This window comes from Mus caroli, chromosome 1 (assembly GCF_900094665.2).
Source record: "Mus caroli chromosome 1, CAROLI_EIJ_v1.1, whole genome shotgun sequence".
In the NCBI taxonomy this organism is placed as follows: Eukaryota; Metazoa; Chordata; class Mammalia; order Rodentia; family Muridae; genus Mus; species Mus caroli.
The window spans coordinates 9618326-9638975 of NC_034570.1; the positions used below are offsets into that span (position 1 = coordinate 9618326).

General features: G+C 39.9%; 1 protein-coding gene across 2 annotated transcripts in view; it reads left to right on the forward strand.

Annotated features, from left to right (window-relative positions):
* The window catches only part of Xkr9 (XK related 9), a 39696-nt gene that overhangs the window by 8323 nt on the left and 10723 nt on the right, over window positions 1–20650 (forward strand). For both annotated transcript variants that reach the window (XM_021168640.2, XM_021168649.2), the window contains exon 3: window positions 12313–12533. In XM_021168640.2, coding sequence (XP_021024299.1) covers window positions 12313–12533 — 221 coding nt within the window. The remainder of the gene's footprint in view (window positions 1–12312; window positions 12534–20650) is intronic.

Genomic DNA, 20650 nt, shown 5'->3' on the forward strand with positions numbered 1-20650 from the left:
GAGAGAGAGAGAGAGAGAGAGAGAGAGAGAGAGAGAGAGAGAGAGAGAGAGAACCGGGACTAGCTTGGGTTTTTGATACAACAAAGCTCACCCCAAGTGACACATCTTCTCCAACAAGGCCACACCTCTGAATCACCCTCAGGTAGCATCACTCCCCAGTGACCAAGCATTCATATATACGAGCCTATGCTGGTCACTCTTATTCAAATCATTACAGCTGGTCAGATTAATTTTGGGGGTTTTATTTGAAATCCTAACATTCTGATTTCTGGTTTTATTTCAGTTTGGTTTCTTTAGTGACTCTATTTCTTTGTCTAATTCTACTCTCAGGTCTTGCATTGATTTCATTCTTTTATTCAACTGTTGTGTTTTCACAGACATCATGAAGGAATTTAGTCATATCCTTGCTAAGTTCCTTAATCATAGTCATAATTGCTATTTTGAAGTCCTTGTCTTGTACTTCAGGTATATTGCATTTCTCAGGGCCTGCAGTAATGTTACTGTCTTCTGGTGGAGGCATCTCATCATGCTGTTTATACTGTGTTTTACATCAGATCTAGGCATCTTGAGTGTTTGAGGTATTTCTTGATGTTGATGTCTGGTTTTGTTATTGTTCAGTGGGGTTTTCAGTTGCTGTTGCTGTCTCTGGATCTTAGGCAGATGCTGTAGCTGTCTGGTCCCTGGAAGATAGTGCTTTGGCAAGTTGGTAGGTGACTGAAAGGAGCTAAAATGGAAGGAACTATAGGAAAGTGTGTGTGTGTGTGTAGACTGAGTCAGCACCAAGAGGGATTCTCAGGGAATGGAGGTGTTGTGGAGGAGAGGCTCTTGCTGGTAGGCTGGAGAGACAGGAGTGAGAGGTGCAGGGTCAGTCTGGGCCAGCATCAAGAGGTGGAGTTTTGAGTGAATAGAGTTCGGGGGATAGGTGGGTGGGGGCTCCTACAAGCTGGCTGCTATGTGAGACTGGAGAGATTTTAACCAACATTATTATTCTTTAATCCAAACAGACAGGGCCATATTTTGGAGCTGAGTACTCAAATGAGCAAGGGTACAAAGGTTCTTATTTGAAGACAGTACAAAGCTCTAGCAAAGGTGTTATTGCTGTTTCTTTGAGTCATTGCTGTACTGCCAGAATTTTCCAGATTCACTACCACAGTAGTTTAATTTAATAGGGCATTTTACTTTTTAAAAGAAAGACAAAATGTGAAATGAGAAAGAAGTTTTTTGGCTTTAGGGGACCTGGGAAAACAGTACTCCAGTCAGTTTTGGAAGTTCACATTCTCAATTAGGTGAAAAGAAATGGAGTAGAGGTTGGTGCTGATCTGCAAATAGCAGATAAGATGGGATGTGAAGCAAGAGGATCAATGAGTCATGTAGTCATATGAGGTCAAAAGACACCAGCATTGGGTTTTTTTGTTTGTTTGTTTGTTTGTTTTGTTTTTGTTTTAGAGGCTTCTTTTTAATGTCGCTCTTTTTCAACAGCTTGTAATCTAGTGCATTCCATTAGGATGTATTCATCCATGTATATTGTTGTAGTTTACTCACATACATCCTCCCTCTGCCACCCTCTCTTGTATTTCTTACTTTTCTCCTTCTACTGAGGTAGTATTATTTCTGTTTTTATGACTTTTATATGCTTTGAATTTTCACACATAGGAGAACATATTTGCCTTTCCCCACTTTTTAAATCTTTTTTCTTTCCACCCTTTTTACCTTTGACCCTTTTCTTTACCCCTTCTAACTTTATATCATATATATCTAGGATTTTGTATATTAGACAAAATATGATATTTTTTCTTTCTTGAGTTTGGTTTCTTTTGCTTACTTTATGGTCTCAAATTCCATCTATTTTCATGTAAATGGATGGTACAATTTTATTCTTTATGGCTGCTAATATATACTACATTTTCTTTTGTGTGTCTATGTAATTGTGTGTCTGTGTTTGTGGTGTTTGTATGTGTATGTGTGCTGTGTGTGCACTTGCACACTTAAGCAGCTGCATACACATGAGTTCATGCATGTAAGGGTCAGAGGAAGGTGTTGAATATCATTTTCTATCTTATTCTTTTGAGACAGGATTTCTCCCTGCATGGGAGTCCAGTCTGGGAGCCAGGAAGCCACAGTGATTCTCCTGTCTCTATCCCCGACAACCTTGGGGCTACCAGCACTCACTTGGCCATGCTTGGTTTTTTATATGGGTGCTGGAATCCACACATCAAATACTCTTATCCTCTGAGCCATCTCCCCAGGGCCCTACATTTTCTTTACCCACTTGCTTGTTAAAAGACATCTGGAGTGATGTGGTAGTTCAATCATTAATGTTTTGTGACCTCCCCATAAAGGTTTGCTCAGTGGCTACAGTGAGTTAACGATTTCCAGGGCTTTGCAGGTGTCCGTGAACCCTGCTATCTTCACCAGCATATTTAGTTTTTTGTTTTTTGTTTTTTTGTTTTTTTGTTTTTTTAAATTTTCCTGACAATAGACATTCTGACTGGTTTGAGAGGGAATATCCATGAGTTTTGAGTTACATGTACTTGATTGGCCCTTTGAGAACTGTCTAATTAATGCGTTTACTGGTTAGATGATCAATTGTTTTAGTATTCAGTTCTTTGTATGTTCTAGATATTACTCTCCTGTCAGACCAGTATTTGGCAAAGATCTCCATTCTGCATGCTGCTTTCCATTCTAGTGCTTGTCTTCTTTGTATTACAGAAGCTCTGCATCCCATGCAATCCTGTTTCTCAATCCTTGTTAGTATTTCATGAGCTGATGGAGTCCTTTTCAGAAAGTCCTTGCTTATTCTTATGTGTGGAAGCAATTTCCCTGTGCATTGAAGTCAAAAGTCTCAGGTCTACATGATTATCTATCTTGAGTGCATTTTCATATAGGGTGAGAGGTAACAGTTTTATTTCAGCCTTCTCCATTCAGATATCTGGTTTTCCCAACACCACTTGTTTGAAGAGGTTCTTTTCTCTTGGGTATGAGCCTTTGTGAGAAGTCCTATGGCTTAATTTTGACTCTTCTCGTCTATTCTTTTGTCTTTGTGTTTGTTCTTGTGTCAGCACCAATACTACTTTTGTTACTATGGCTCTGTTAAATTATTAGGTTATTATGACCTTCCCCCACCATTTTTCTGTTTAAAGTTGTTTTTGATGTCAGGGCCTTTGTGTTTCCATATGAACTTGAGGATTGTCTTTTATTTTCTTTGAGGAATGTCACTAGAATTTTTATGAAGTTGACTTTGATTTGGAGATCACTTTTAGTAATATGACTATTTCTTTTTAACATTATTAATTCTGTAAGGCCATGGATAGGGAAAGTTGCCATGGTAGTCTTCATTGTCAAACATTATGAGCTTTAGAGAATCATGGAACAAGCCTATGGGTATGTCAGGAGGGAACTTATAGGTTTGCTTAGTTGAGATGGGAAGATCTTAGGTATGAGTGGTACCATTCCCTGAGTTGGATTAAGATGAGAAGGCAATAGCATTCATAGACCTTGACTGTTGTTACAATGTGACTTGTTGCCTTAAGATCCTGTCTTGATGCCTTTCCCACTGTGAAGGGCTGCATCCCCAAACTGGAAGACAAAATATACTCTTCCTTTATTAGGTTGTATTTTTAGGTGTTTAATCACAGCACTGAGAAAAGCAACTAATATAGAAAAGTTGTCCCTGGAAATGTAGTTGTTGCTCTGATAAATCTGCCCGTGTGGCTCATAGCATGTTGGGACTGGTCTGTCGGAGGTATACGGAAGAGTTTGGAACTTTGGACTAGAACAGCATTAGAATGCTATAGGTAGAGCTTAGTGGGATTTCATGATGGGAGTTTAAGAGAAAGAATGCAGAGAGAAGTGTGGACAGTCTTGACTTGATTTCTGGGTTTGTAGGGGAGAACAGCCTTAGAGGAAATTGTGTGTAGAATGAGACGAGTAAGGGTTTGGATTCATCTGGAATTGGTAGAGCTAAAATAGCATGTTAGAAGCTGTATTTCTAGGTAGGACGCTAGACATCAGGATACACTTTATTGAAACAAACATTTAATATGTATAAAGCATTAAAAAACTAAGAAAATGAGAGGATTCCTTTATAATGTTGGAAATAGAGAAGGCCTATGGCTCAAAATCTCGGTGCTTTCAGGATACACTTTAAGTGTTAGGATGGGTAGTGCAGATTCAGCCATAAACAAGGGAAAATGCTTAGAGAGACACCTCCAAAACAACAAACAAAACAAAAGAAGAACACAAAGAAGAGGAACACTAAGAACAGCACTTTAATTTATAGCCTGAATTTTAGGGATGTGGGTTAGTAGGACAGAGCTTACCCATCATGCAAAAGGCTCTGGATTCTATCCTCAGTACCACAGGAAGTGTGGGTGTCAAGGGAAGAGCAAGAAGTGTCTAGAAGAAAGTAAAAGATATTTGATAGGAAAATAGCCAAAAATGGATAGTCTCGACTCATGAAACTCCTTGGATCTGTAAATTACTGTTTTTGATAATATGGAAAATGTGTTTCACTAATGTTTTGTTAAATTGACTTTCCTTCTACACAATGTTTTGAACTTATCTCATAGGTCCCCACCATGCTTTTTCTATGTGCTTTAGTTTGGTTTCTGTTGAGCTGTTATTACCTTAGTCTGGTGAGGCTTCTATAACATTTAAAACATACCACAGACCAGGTGGCTTTTAAGCAAAAGTAACTTCCATCTCACAGTTCTAGAGCCAGTTAAGGTCCTGGGAGGATAAGGCTTAGTAAAATTGTCTTAATCAGTGTTCCATTGCTGTGAAGAGACACCATGTCCACAAAAACTCTTTAAAGGAAATCATTTAATTGGGGTTGGCTTACAGTTTCAGAGGTTCAGTCCAATATTATCATAATATAAACACAGTGGCACACAGGCAGACATGGTGCTGGAGAAGCAGTTGAGAGTTCTAAATCCAGGTCATCAGGCAGCAGGAGAGAGAGAAAGCACTTGGCTTGTGTTTTTGAAACCTCCCAGCTCATCCTCCAGTGACACACTTCCTTCAACAAGGCCACACCTCCTAATACTTTCAAATAGTGCCATGCCCTGTGCATTTAAATGTTTGAACCTATGGGGGCCATTCTTATTCTGAGCACCACGTAAGTCCTGGTTTCTCATTCTCAGGGGTTTCCTAGTTGTCATCTTGTTGGTGAGAGGGTAAATACTCTTGGGGTCTTATTTATAGGGCACGAATCCCATTATTTATCTCTGAAACCCCTTGCCAACACCACAATGGAAATTAGTTTCAATATTTGAATTTGGGGAAACACAAACATTCAATCTATAGCATTCATCTTTAGTTCAATAATCTGTTTGGCTTTGGCTAAATTTGTGTTAATTCTGTCCATTGAATTTTGATTTTGTATGTTTTACTTGTGTAAGAATTCAATGTTTTATTCTCGTTTACATACCTTTTCTGTAATTTCCTACTTTCACCCATTATATCATGCCTTTCATAGAATCCTCAGCATAGTTTACTTTAGTGTTGAAGACCATGAACTGAGGTGTAGTGACTGATCACTCAGCAGACTTTGCTTTTTTTCCCTAAGGGAACACAACTTGATTCACTAGGGCGGTCAAAATACTTCCTGAGGGGCTGGCAAGAAACTTTTAAAGCCCGGTGAAAGACTCCTTGGAGGATAGTGAAATGGGGGAGGCACACACACACACACACATACACACACACTCACAGAATGGATGAGGCAAGTTTAAAGGAGCTCCAACAACTTTACACACTCCTATCCATCCATCCATCCATCCATCCATCCATCCATCCATCCATACATACATACATACATACATACACATTCACACACTGGGTTGTTGGCTTATATTTTTCTCAACCTACTTTAAAAACAGGTTCAAGCTCCCCTCTAGCCCACCACACACGAGAGGTAGCAGAAAAGAAAGGTTACTAGGATATGGGGGAAGTAGAAATAGATCTTTGGGGCAATTCCAATATTTGTTGTTCTCAGTCCAATCCAATAGCAAACACCAGGCATGAATTTGCAGCTGCAGACCAGTTCACTCCACAGGCACCACACATGAGTCAGCAAATCCAGAAGAAACTTAAAGGCTCACCACTGTCCTGAGTCCTAAGAAGCTGCAGGAACCTCACGAGAAGTTCTTTGGCAAGTTTCTCTCTATCAAGTCACTCCCAGTGAAGCTCAGCAAAGAAGTATAAAGCAAAGCAATCATGCGTGTCATCAGCAAAGAGTAGTGAGGTGGAGCAATGCAAACCAATGCTCGAGCCCCACTGTCTGTGGGATCACACTTATGTTCCATCTAAACATCACCTGTCCTTTCACATATCTGCTAGAGCAAAACATCCTTTCACCTGTGTCTGTTTCAGCAAAACATTCTTTCATGTATTTGCTTTAGCAAAACATCCTTTTACATGTATGCCCCAGCAAAACACTATTTGACATAACTGACTTTCCAGAGAAATCAGAAATTTCCATTTCATTGCGTGGATGGAGCAAAGGTCCAATCCCTTTACATACATACACATACATACATTTGGTGGATGCAGGCTCCAGTAAGCACGCTCCAACAACTTTATTTTTCTCTCACAGCTTATATATCCCACCAAAATCTTTCAAGCAGTATAAAATTACAATGTGATTACAATCTATTTTTCTCTTAGAGTGAAAAATAGATTATCACTCTTATTATCACTCTTAGTGAGTGATTATAAAAAAGCAGTATGCTCCTCAAATACCTTTACATGAAAAACCTTTTACATACTGCAGGTGAAGAAAAAACAGATCATCCCCAAGGACCAGCATAGATCCATAACTAAGCAACGGGTTATAGATTAACACAGCGTGAGCAAGCAAGGCAGTTTTCTCAGCCGGCCTCTCTTTCCCAGTAGGCTGCAGTTTGTGGTTACTGAAAGGATCAATTATTTACTATTTATCTTAAAAAGCAATCCTATAAAAATCTTAAAAGAATTAGAAACTTTTATATAAAAAACAATCAGTCATTTTTACTTTAAATCCTCAGAATGCACATCTATTCATCATCAAATTTTCAGTAACTCATATCAGGAGGCTGATGGCAAAAACAGGTACAAGAAATTAATCACACCTTGATCCCCAGTCCAGCTTCAGCAAAAGAGTCATGTCTGTCAGTGCTGTTCGGGCTGCCATTATTCTTGCTCCCTGACCTCAAAACTCCCTAGTTTAAGAGTGTGCCTTCCTGAGCTTTAAATTGTTCTCTAAGATTTTGAACATCAGAGCCACTGACAAAAACAACGTAACCTAACCACTAACAATCTACGTCTGCAAATGCTTTCTAAGGGTGGTGGCCACTGCACGATCCACAGCGTTACGTTCTTTTCAAGGGTGGTGATTCAATCACTAACCTGCTCCAGCAGCAATGCTTGAAGAAGATCAAACACTATTATTGTAAGTGCCAATTGCACTGCCCGGGGAGGGGCTGTAACCCCCTTAGAGTTTCCATACAACTCATAGATTGTGAGGGAGATGGTACGAAGGCAGGAAGCGGAGCAGAACTGTACAACAGCACGGAGTCCTCAGGACCCATAGTCCTCCAGGCTCTCCCTCCACAAGGCATGCCCATAATAATCTAGTAATCTTGCTAACTGGTGGGCTGCATCCATGAGTTCTAAAACTGTTTGCTGTTCCTCTTGTGTGGCTCATGACAGTTTCAGTCTTTGCCAATCTCAGGATCAGTGCCATGTGTTGCCGTGTGTGTGTGTGTGTGTGTGTTTCTGATATATTTCTTTTACCTGCTTTTCTTCTTTGTTTTGAGTCACATTTCCTTGTTGACTGTACGTCAAGTAATTTTCCCCCATTGTGCTGTGAATAAAAGGAGACTGATATCCTGTAAGTCTTGATTCCTTTCAAAGCAACAGGCAAATTTCCTTGATATTTTACAGAAGGTTGGTTGAAGATTACATAGAGAAAGTCTTATTTGCTCTCCCCCATGACAAACTCTCTTAGTTTTGAGATACACTTTATATTTCCATATTGTGACATTTTCTGGAACTTGGAGGGCTTCTCAGATACTTGCCTGTCACTTTTCCTTTGATGAGGTTTAAATCTGAGCTCATCTCTGATGAGATCCACTGGTGAGATAGCTGGGATTTCCTTCACTTGAGTTTTCCTCAACTTGATTTTTCAGAACAGAAGAGCAGGCAAGGGCTGGAGAAAAGATACGTCCTCTTTTCTGAAATTCCCTGAACTTCTAACTACTCTGGTTAGCTCTCACCCTGTCCTGTCATCAGGAAGACGCCAACAGATCTTGAGCTGTATTGTGTTCTTTGAACTGTGGGCCTTCAGAGGGAAGGACGAGTAAGTGCTGTTCAGGTCACACAGAGTCTCTCTCTGTCTCTCTCTCTGTCTCTCTCTCTCTCTCTCTGTCTCTGTCTCTGTCTCTCTCTCTCTCTGTCTCTGTCTCTTTCTCCAACTACCTACCTGTCGTCTATCTGTAGATACAGATATGTCTTCACAGTCACCCAGTCTAGGCTTATGTGCACACTACTAACTACATCAGGCTGAGTTTCTACTCATAACACTGGCATCTGCTTCCTCTTGCAGTCTTTGCTGCCTGTTCTAATTAGGCTCTCTATGTGCAGTTGATAATATTTCTGCAATTTTCATGTTTATAGATAGTATCTAACCTACTGGTTTATAAACAATTTCAGGAATAGCAACTGGACATTTTCTGTTATGCTAGATACCCAGAACAGAAACAGATTCAAGTAAAGTTTTCTATTATAAAGTAGTCCCAGGCAGTGTTAACTTTTCTTCTACACTATACTTTCACAGTGTGGTCTTTATATTTCTAATAATTGCTTATTTCTTTCTGCTTTATTTTGCAGCTAGTAGTATAATGACTTGGCACACCTGTTGAGTTATAAGGTCATTGAGGATAGAGTTGTCCTTGTGGTTGGCATTTCCTCTACCTTGGCATCTAGCTCAAACTGAATCCAATTTATAGATGTGAAAGTCAAGTAGAAACTTAAGTAAGTCTAAAGAGCCAACTATTAACATATTGTGTTTAGGAAAGTTCCATGTAGACTTAGTAGTGAAGACCTAGTCCTTTAAGCTGTGAAGAGTAGCAAGGAGGCACACCAGAATTGGGAGAAGATGAGAAGGTAGTGGCGGTAGTTTGTGTGGAGGCAGGTTCTGGGAAATCTTAGAAGATAAGGTAAGAATTTGGGATTTGGGGATGGATCTCTGGGTATGGCAGTCTCTAGATGGTCCATCCTATCGTCTCAGCTCCAAACTTTGTCTCTGTAACTCTTTCCATGGGTGTCTTCCAAACGCTGACACCATTGCACACACTAGCAAGATTTTGCTGAAGGGACCCTGATATAGCCTCTTGTGAGACTATGCCGGGCCTAGCAAACACAGAAGTGGACGCTCACAGTCAGCTATTGGATGGATCACAGGGCCCCCAATGGAGGAGCTAGAGAAAGTACCCAAGGAGCTAAAGGGGTTTGCAACCCTATAGGTAGAACAACAATATGAACTAAACAGTACCCCCCGGAGCTCCTGTCTCTAGCTGCATATGTATCAGAAGATGACTTAGTCGGCTATCAGTGGAAAGAGAGGCCCATTGGTCTTGCAAACTTTATATGCCTCAGTACAGGGGAACCCCAGGGCCAAGAAGTGGGAGTGGGGGGCGGGTAGGAGAGTGTAGGGGGGAAGGGTATGGGGGACTTTTGGGATAGCATTGGAAATGTAAATGAGAAAATACCTAATTAAAATAAAATAAAATAAAATAAAAAATTTTAAAAAAGAATTTGGGATTTTAAATTTGATGGAAACCATTGGAGCATGTTGGCTAGAGCGATGATGTATGGGTTATATTTAAGGAGTTCGATCTGATTGTGAAGGGAGTGGGTTATTTGAGGGACATGAATAAAATCAGAGGTGGACAAGATGGCTCAGAAGCTGGTTTAGGGTTTCAGTTGCTGTGAAGAGACACAATGACCAAGGCTACTTTTATAAACCCAAACATTGAATTGGGGCCAACTTACAGTTTCAGTTCATTATCATCATGGAGAGAAGCATGGCAGCAGACATGGTGCTAGAGGAGAAATTGAGAGTTCTACATCTTGATCTGAAGGCAGCCAGAAGAAATTGACTTCCAGGGAGCTAGGAGAAGGGTCTCAAATCCCACCCACAGTGACACGCTTTCGCCAACAAGGTCACACCTCCTAATAGTGCCGCTTCTCATGGGCCAAGCATATTCAAACCACCACAGAAGGTAGAGGTGATTGCTGCAAGCTAGATGACAACTTGATCCTTGGATCATATATGGTGGAAGGAGAGAACCCACTCCCCAAAAACTTTCTCTGAACTCCACTTATATGCTGTGTCACACTCCTGCCCCAAAGAATAGAATCAGGAAGAACAATTATGGGCTAGTGAGATAATCTGGGTCAGGTGTCACCTGATTAACTTGGGGATAGAGTGGTAGGAAGTGTTTAGAGTCTGGAAATATTTGATGTTTGAATCCAGGAAATTTGGAAAGAACTGTCACCGGGTCGGCAAATGTCTGTCTGTCTGTCTATCTATCTATCTATCTATCTATCTATCTATCTATCTATCTATCTATCTTCCACCACCTGTCTAGCTGTCTAGATTCTATGTGTGAAGAAACTGAGGGTAGATAAGGAGTTCTGGTATGTTCTGAAGTAGTGTCCTGGTTATCTTTCTATTAGCCTCAATTGCTTCTAAGTAAGAGTCAACTATTTTAAAATTATCACTTTTATCCGGAGGCTGTAGCTAGTATTTATTTAAAAGTTCTTTCAGAAGAAGGGCCTTGGCAGGGTTCTTTAAGAGTCTTTGAGAGTTTTTTGTTTTGTTTTCCTTTTATATTTCTACTATGAAAAATTCCTAGAGAACCCTTGTTGATATTAGAGATTTACTAAATTAAATAGGAAAGACTGAATCTCTTCTTGAGCCTTCACATTCTGCAATTTTCTGAGTTGTAGTTAAGAGAAGCTGATGAACACTAAATTGGAGTTGTTTTTTGGAATACAGTAGGTGAGGATCAGAATCTGGTGTGGTGCAGTGGACTGTGAGAGGAAGCCTAATAAGGCTGAGTTGGGCTTGAAACACCAGAGATCCAGAAGAGCTGGTAGGAACTTTGTCTGCTCCAGACTCCAGGCACCTGTCATATAGCCACAGTGCCTATGAGAAAATTGTGGCCTTTAGTCACATAGAGACAGCACCCATAAATCCCTCTTCATGGAGATGAGGCATCTTAGGAAGCCAATAGGAAGCACCTACTGTCAGACCCACCCCACCCCAAACTGTATATAAGATCCTATCCAGAAGGAATAAACTTGTGTGAGAATTACTCTGGCGTCCGAGAGCACCTGTCACAGAGCTGGAACACTGCCTGGGAAGAGAATGCTCTCCCAAAGCTTTTACTAGCAGAAGCTTCCCTGCAGTCCACTTGCTCACTAGCAGCCCTCTACCAGCTCAGCTCTGCTAGGCTTAGCTCTGCACCAGCAGTACAGTGTCTTGCAGCAACACTGGCTGCCTGAGCAGCAGCACGAGAGCAGCAGCGGGGGCAGCAGCAGTGGCAGAGGCATTTCCTTTTCCTGCTCTCGTCCTTTCCATTTGCTAGAACCCTCCCGCCAGGCAGGGCCAGAAGTCTCCACAGATAGCTTCAGGGACACAGATAATCTGGGTTTGGGCTTTAGGCTGGTCCACTACTCTCTGTAAAGTGTTAGTGAATCATTTAACCCTTTGAGCCTTAGCTTTTCCAACTGTGAAATGAAACCAGCTCCTAACTATCTCATGATTATTGTAAAAATGAGGTATTATCATATTTTCTTAGTAGACACATCACACAGACATTAAAATGTCATGAAGTCGAAATCTTAGTGAAGTCTCTGAAGTGATTATAAAGCAATGTACTGGAAAATATGTGTGCAAAAATTCTGTATTTATATATTACTTCAATATATACACAAATATATACCATAAAATGTCTAAGTTCTATAGATGCTAAAGAATAGTAAGAAAAAATTATTAAGGTCTGTAGTGTGCTAGGATGCATATAGATAAAAATATTGTTATCTATTGTATATTTAAAAAATCTAGAAGGATTTTTGTATATTTTCACTATAAAGAAACTAATAAATATTGCAGGTGATAGACATGTTTAACCTGATTTAAACATTGAACATATACTTGTTTTGAAGCATACATATCTCATAAATATTTAATTTATTTTTTCTAAATTATTTAAAATGAACTTACTGTCTAAACGTATACGACTGAAGAGAAATACGTTGACTTTACAGGTATTGGTTTGCCTTGAGAACGGGTTACCATGTGGTTTTCAAACACAGCGACAGGAAGAGTAATTTTATGGAAGAGCAAACGGACCCTCACAAAGAAGCAATAGACATGGCCACCGACTTGAGCATGCTCAGGCTGTTTGAGACCTACCTGGAAGGCTGCCCGCAACTCATTCTCCAGCTCTATGCCTTTCTGGAGTGTGGCCAGGCAAATTTAAATCAGTGTAAGTCTTTCTTAATACCCCAGGCTAGGTGTATGCCACAGAGATCGTATGATAACTGTATAAATCCCAGGACTGCTTTCGAATTTTTTAATTCCTAAGATTTTTTTTTGGAAGTGAAATTCAACATGTTTCAAATATTAAGATGTGTGTAAAGATATAATCTCTCTCTCTGATCTTCATGTTCTTTCCCTTGTCTGCCCCAAAGGGGAGCGGCTGATGTCAGTTACTAGACAGTTCTTCAGAGAACTTGGAAAAAGCGCATGCTATGTGTTCTTTTATTTCTTTTCCCTAAGGGTAGCAATTGGCTTGTTTTTTGTTCTGCTGTATGTCCTGAAGAACTGCCCAAATCAGTATGGAAACTTTCTCCATTTTTCTTCTCACACAAACTGTGGTACAAATGAGAGATAAACCACAGTTTACTAGCCAGTCTGTTATTTATGTTAATTTAGGTTGTTTAAAAATATCTTACTATTAAATGATGCCTCAATCAAGCTTTGAATCTTTATGCTATGATTCTAGCCTTATCTTACTGTTTTTTATTGATCTTTTTAAAAATTAGAATAGATTTTTTTCCTACAATATATCCTCAATAGTTTTCTCTTTCTCTGCTCCTCCCAGTACCCCCACCCTCCACCCCTCTGGATCCTCTCTCTTTGACTCTCCTTAGAAAATGAGCAGGCATCTAAGAGTTTATAATATAATATAATATAATATAATATAATATAACCCAAGCAAATCAGAATAGGACAAAGTAAACAAATAGAAGGAAAAGAGCCCAGGAAAGGGCACAAAAAACAGATATAGACACAGAAACCCATTAGTTTTCATACTCATTGATATCATCAAAGCACAAAAACGGAAGCCATAATGTATGTGCAAAAGACCTATAGGGTAGGAAATAAATAAATAAATGAATAAATAAATACATAATAAAGTAGAAATTAAAAACAAAAGAAAAAGAAACAAAAATTCTCAACATGACATTATGAGACAAGGAAACTCCAAAGGTGCCACTGCAGGCCCTGTGCCCTGCACTTAGTTTGTTTCAGCACTGACATTCCCTTGGAGAAAGCTAAACTTTCATTGGAGAGGGCTTCTGGGTTAAGGACAGGGACAGAGACATGAGTCTCTTATCCATCTTCATACTTCTTTTTCTTAAAGGAAGAGTTGGAAAAAAGTTAACTTGAGAGAGAGAGAGAGAGAGAGAGAGGGAGAGAGAGAGAGCGAGAATGCACTAGCAACAGAGAACTTGGTAAATAAGTTCCTGTCGATGTTTAGAATAAACTTATAGCTCTTAGCAGAGTCTTCTCAAAGAAAATTTAATGTATAGAAAAGCATTTATGAGATCACACTTAATTTTTATAAGGTTTTCCATTAGCATATTATTTTTATTTTTTTTTATTCTTTAATCTTTGTTTTTACATTCCAGTCATTATTCCCCTCCTGGTGTGCCTTCTATTCCTCATCCCATACCTTCTCTTTCCCCTCCCTGCTCCCCTCCATCTCCAAAGGGTGTCCCCATCCTACATCCCACCAGACTTCCCCACTCCCTGGGGCCTCAAGTCTCTGGAGGATTAGGTGTGGCTTCTCTCACTGAGGGCAGACCAGGCAGTCTTCTGTTGTACATATGTTGGGAGGGGGATGCATCATATCAGCTGGTATATGCTGCCTGGTTGGTGGCTCTGTGTCTGAGAGATCTCGGGAGTTCAGGTTAGTTGAGACTGCTGGTCTTCCTATGGGGTCACCCTCCTCCTCAGCTTCTTCAAGCTTTTCCCTAATTTAATCACAGGGGTCCCTGATTTCTGTCCATTGTTTGGGTGTAAATATCTACATCTGACTCTTTCTGCTTCTTGTTTAGTCTTTCAGAGGGCAGTCATGACAGGTCCCTTTTTTGTGAGCACTCCATAGCTTCAGTAATAGTGTCAGGCCTTGGGGCCTCATTTTGAGCTGGATCCCAATTTGGGCCGGTCACTAAACCTTCTTCTCCTCAGTATCTTTTCCATTTTTGTCCCTGCAGTTCTTTTAGTCAGGAACAATTCTGGGTTAGAGTTTTTGACTGTGGGATGGCAACCCCATCCTTCCACGTAATGTTCTGTGTTTCTATAACAGGCCAAAGGGCCCAAGTGAGGATGCCTCAATCCCACTTGGGTGGGAGAGGGGACAGGGAGGGAAAGGGGGAACATGATCAGGTAGGTGTTGGTGTGTTTGAGGGAATAGGACTGAAGCCCTCAGGGCCAGCAGAATGAATGAAAACGTGCAGCCTTGGGAGGTAGGAGGTGGGGGACCCTCTAGAATGTATCAGAGACCTGGGAAAGACTCTCAGGACTCAAAGGGAACCTTAGATGAAATGCCCTACTGTGGGAGAGGGAACTTGTAAAATTGATCAGTATATTCTTAAGGATACAAAGAAATTAGAAGAAAGAAACATGTTTGGATGAAAGTGTGACAAACTGGTAAGTATGGCTGCTGTTGACAGTGGAATTTTGAATGATTCTTTTAATCTTTTAAATGTTTTTTGGATGTTATTTGATAATCATAAAATTTTCAAAGTATAAAAATATTATGCTATACCATTGAGAAAATCATACACCATGACCAAATGAGCTTTCTTCCAGAGATACTAGGTTAGTTTAGCACAGTTAATTTAATAAATGTAGTATAGAAATAAACTTAAGGTTGGGAGATGCAGAAAATATTTGAAAAAGTTTAACATGTCTCCTTTGTAAAAGTAACTTTTATTTACTAGATGTTATTGTCATCTCAGAGGCTTACTGCTGAATAAGCTCACTCTTTCTACCTTTTTCTGGACTCTGACTGGCTAGTTCAACTCAGCTGTTCTGGCCCAAAATTCTCTCCAAGATTACTGATTCAAACTGGCTTCTCTCAGCTTCTGACTGAATTGCTCTGCTTGGCCTCAAACTAACTCTGGCAATTTTTTCTAATCTTCTGGCTTTGTCTTATTCAACTGCCTCTTCATGAATGCATGAATGAACTCAACTCCATTCTACTGAACTGACCTCTCTCCTTGAACTGCTCTTAAATTGCCTCTCTTTCTTGTCTGTTTTCCTGAGAGCTGGGTGAATCTTATCTCTGACCCATTCTGTCAAACCTTTCTCTGATTCATCACTTTGTCTGTCCCTCAATTGATGTCACTTTCAAACATGTCTGCTTCCTTTTACAAACTAACTTTACATTTATTGTTAGGAATTTGAGGTGTGTATAAGGGCGTGTCTGCATTTCAGCCAGATCACACAGACCTAGAAGGTCTTTGGATGTGATCTCTTGCCAGAGCAGTCACGTTGCTGGATTAAAATTCCTCTAGACTTCATGGTAAAAGTCTTGAAGAGGTTAGGAATGAATGGATCAAACCTCAAAATGGTAAAGGCCATTTACAATAACCCCATAGCCAGTATTATAATTATAAAAACTGAATGCATTACCTCTAAAATTGGGAAAGAAAACGATTTCTACTCTCATTGCTTTTATTCAGTAGAGAACTCAAAGTCCTGTTAGATAAACAAGATAACACATAGACATAAAGGGATAAAAACATGAAAGGAAGAAGGCAACGTGTCCTTAAATGCAGACTATCATCGTATACTTAAAAGACTCCAGAGAAGGTGCAAACTGAGTAAAGTACTCTCAGTAAAGCTGTAAGACAAAAATCAGTACAAAATCAGTACCCTTCATATAAACAACAAAGGACTCTCAGAGAAAGGAATTATAGAAAAATATCCCATTTATAATAGCGCAAAGAAATAAAGTACCTAGGAATAAACCTAATCAAGGAAGGGAAAAACCTTTATAGTGAAACCTTTGAGACTACAAAACAACAAACAAAACAACAGCAACAACAACAACCTAAAACCTCCCACCAACAACAGAAAAGATACTAGATGATGGATTGTAGTAATAAAGTGAAAGAACATGGCTGAAGTTATTACAATACCTGATCTCAGATTATACTATAAAGCTGTATTGATAAAGACAGCCCTATACTGCCATAAAAGCAGGCAGGTTAGACCAAGTGAACAGAATAGAGCATCTGGAAAGAAACCAATAAGCTATGGATGCCCAATTTTCAACAAAGGTGTCTAAAACATGCATTAGGAAACAACAGTCTATCCAAGAAATGGTATTGGCTTGGCCTAACTGTGCTCCCCCAAAACCATAGCTATTTAATCAACCCCCCAATACCAGCCACGAGAAGCCTTCTTTACCGTTGTCTGTCAGGGGGGAATCAAGAGATTACCCAAACAATATAGGTATTGCTGTTGTCCTTAGCTATCTCCCAGAGGTAAAAGTTAATGCTCTACTGCTGAAGACACCACATACTTTAGACAAAAAAACCAGGAGGACCTAGGCTGGATCTTACTTGAAAGCTCTCCAGTCCCACAAGAATTAGTTTTCACAGTACTAGAACTTGTTATGAAAGTTTCCAAGTGAGAAAAGCAATCCATGATCCTACCCAGCTGTAACACCTATGAACCACAATAACTAGGATGGCAGGCAAGATCCTGAGATGCAGTCATGATACCATGGTGGTAACCAACAGCTCTTTAATTGAACTTAAGGCTAGCTTAACAGAAGAAAATCATGTGTTTTACCTAATTAACTATATAGGACCAGTGAGTTCAGGGACCTTTGATGACTTCTGCCACATTACTAAGACATCGTAATTCCTAACAGTGTTTAATATTTATCTGGTGGTGGCCCAGCCTCTTCTGGGAAAGGGGCATGTGTGTAATGCAGATGGTCCTCCTTATGGCAAGGACCTGGGGAGACACTCACGCAGAATCTCCTGGCCTTTCCTGAGGGAAAGCTTAGTTTTGCCTTGCACTTGCATTTTGGGTTTTGCTATGGGCAGTTTTTACTTTCACTTTGTCTGTGACCGACATTTCCCCAGAATTAGAAAAAGAAAGCTTGGGACAAACTCTTGTTTGTCTCTGAGGATTGTGGGAACGGAACAGATCACTACTCCTCTTTGTTAATAATGGTGATTTAGTGGAGTCAACACCAGGGCCTGGCCTGGGCACATCTGCTGACGTTCAGATGTTCTCTCCTGACGGGAACTTGTTCTGACAATGGTCTGCCCACCAACTGTTCTGAACACCAGAAAATCTAGTGTGAGATGTGTTTCTTATCAATGACAGGAAAGTTTTACCCACAACACCTCACCCATATGACTGCCTAAATAAAACCTAAAGAAGTATAACACCAACAGACAAGGGAGAAATCTCAGAGGGTCCATCCATAACAAAGAACGACAAACGACTAAGGAATTCTGAGACTGGGATTAAAATAGTTTTTCCTAGGGATGAGCCCCCTTGGTTCTCTAACACCAAATGGGCAGTGTCCAATTCATATACATATAAGCAATACTAAGTGGACAGGTTATAGTTATATAGTTAGGTGTGTGTGTGTGTGTTTGTAACAGTAATGTTTAAAGAAAAAAAGTGGCGATTTTACAAGAGAAAAAGGCACAGGATATATGGAGGTGTTGGAGGGAGAAAAGAAAATGATATATTTTTATTAAAACATAAATTTATAAAAATTTTAATAATAAGAAATGGTGCAACAAAATCACATATTCACCCATAGAAGGATGAGATTAAATCCATATCTTTAACCTTGTACAGAAAAATCAATTCAATGTGGAGCAAAGACAGTAATGTAAAACCTGAAATGTAGAAACTGCTAGAGGGAAATGGGATGGCAAAGGCAAGAACTTTCTGAACAGAACTCGGCAGCACAGGAACTGGCCTCACAACCAACACATAGACCTACACAGCAAAAGAAACTGTCTACAGAGTAAACAGCCCACAGATTGGGAGAAAAATCTTTAACTGCTATTCTTCAGACAAAGGGCTAGTATACAGAATTTACAAAGAGCTGTCAAAGTTATAGACCAATTTTTCAGTTTCTGTTAGCAAGTGGGCTCATAGAATTGACAAACAGCTATCAACAAAACAAGCACAGATTTCCATTATGTATTTTATTGTTATTGTTGTTTGGTTGGTTTGAGGCAGGGCTTTTCTGTGTAGCCCTGGCTGTCCTGGAACTTGCTCTGTGTGTTCTATTGCTGAAGACACCATACACTTTAGACATAAGATCAGGAGGACCTAGAATGGATCTGCTTGCCTCTGCCTCCTAAGAGTTGCATTTAAAGGCAGGTGACATAGTGTTTGGCTTCCAGTGAGTATCTTAGAAGGTAGTCAGCATTCTTAGCCATCAGGGAAATTTAAGTTAAAACAACTTGATAGTTTATCTCTCCGAAGTCAAGTGGATATCACAAATGCTGATGAGAAGATGGTAAAAAGAGGTACACTCTAGGAGAAATCAATATAGAGGTAGCTAAGAAAATTAAAAATAGACACATCATATGACTCAGATATACCACACCCAGTCATATAACCAAAGAACTCCATATCCTAACAGGGAGATACTGACACTGCCATATTTATTATTACTATATTATGAAGGGAATTGATCAAAACTAGGTGTTCATCCACAGATGAATAGCTAATGAAAATGTGGTATGTATATATTATGGAATTTTACTTATTCATACATAAAGTGAAATTATGAAATTTGCAAGAAAGTGGATGAATCTTGGAAGTATGATATTAAATGAGATGACCCGAACTCAGTTAGACAAAACCACATGCTCCCTCCTACACAGGTTCTACCTTGTAAGGTTGCACAGATGCATATAGGTGGACATACATGGACCAGAGCATAAAAACCTGGAAAAGAGACCAACAGAGAGTTATTCAAAAGCAGATGAGGTGCTGTGTCAGGGAGTGTTTGTGAACCCCCAAAGACCACCAAGGAGCCATTTCCAGTGTTATAGCAAGCTTTATTACAAGCTTGAGCTTGGATTCTCCTCCAACCCAACCCTGACACAGCAGGAAAGGAAGGGAAGACGGAACAGCCTCGAACCCTAAGCTGGGCAAGGTTTTATAGGGAATGGGGTGAGTGAGGGGGAGTCTATCTTGGCAAGTATCTAACTCAATGTCTATTGTATTTGTTCTCCCTTCTAAGAAGCACTGAATCATCCACATTTTGGTCTTCCTTCTTCTTACGCTTCATATGATCTGCAAATTGAATCTTGGGTATTCTGAACATTGGGCTAATATCCACTTATCAGTGAGTAAATACCATGCATGTTCTTTTGTGGCTGAGTTACCTCACTCAGGATATTTTCAAGTTCCATCCATTTGCCTATGAATTTCATGATGTCATTGTTTTAAATAGCTGAGTACTATTCCATTGTGTAAATGTACCACATCTTCTGTATCCATTCTTCTGTTGAGGGACATCTGGGTTGTTTCCAGCTTCTGGCTATTATAAATATGGCTGCTATGAACATAGTAGAGCATGTGTTCTCATTACATGTTGGAGAATCTTCTGGGTATATGCCCAGGAGTGGTATAGCTGTGTCATTAGGTTGCACTCTGTCTAATTTTCTGAGGAACCACCAGACCGATTTCCAGAGTGGTTGAACCCACTTGCAATCCCACCATCAATGGAGGAGTGTTCCTCTTTCTCCATATCCTCACCAGCATCTGTTGTCACCTGAGTTTTTGATCTTAGCCATTCTGACTGGTGTGAGGTGGAATCTCAGGGTTGTTTTGATTTGCATTTCCCTGATAACTAAGAATGTTAAACATTTCTTTAGGTGCTTCTCAGTCATTCAGTATTCCTCAGTTGAGAATTCTTTGTTTAGCTCTGTTCCCCATTTTCAAAATAGGGTTACTTGGTTCTCTGCAGTCTAACTTCTTGAGTTCTTTGTATATATTGGATATAGGCTTCTATTGGATGTGAGATTTGTAAAGATCTTTTCCCAATCTATTGCTTGCTATTTTGTCCTATTGACAGTGTCCTTCGCCTTTTGGAAGCTTTGCAGTTTTATGAGGTTCCATTTGTCGATTCTTTATCTTAGAGCATAAGCCATTGCTGCTCTGTGAAGGAACTTTTCCTCTGTGCCCATGACTTCGAGGCTTTCCCCCACTTTCTCCTCTATAAGTTTCAGTGTCTCTGGTTTTATGTGGAGCTCCTTGATCCACTTGGACTTGAGATTGAACCAGTTGAACCCACACCATTTGTTGAAAATG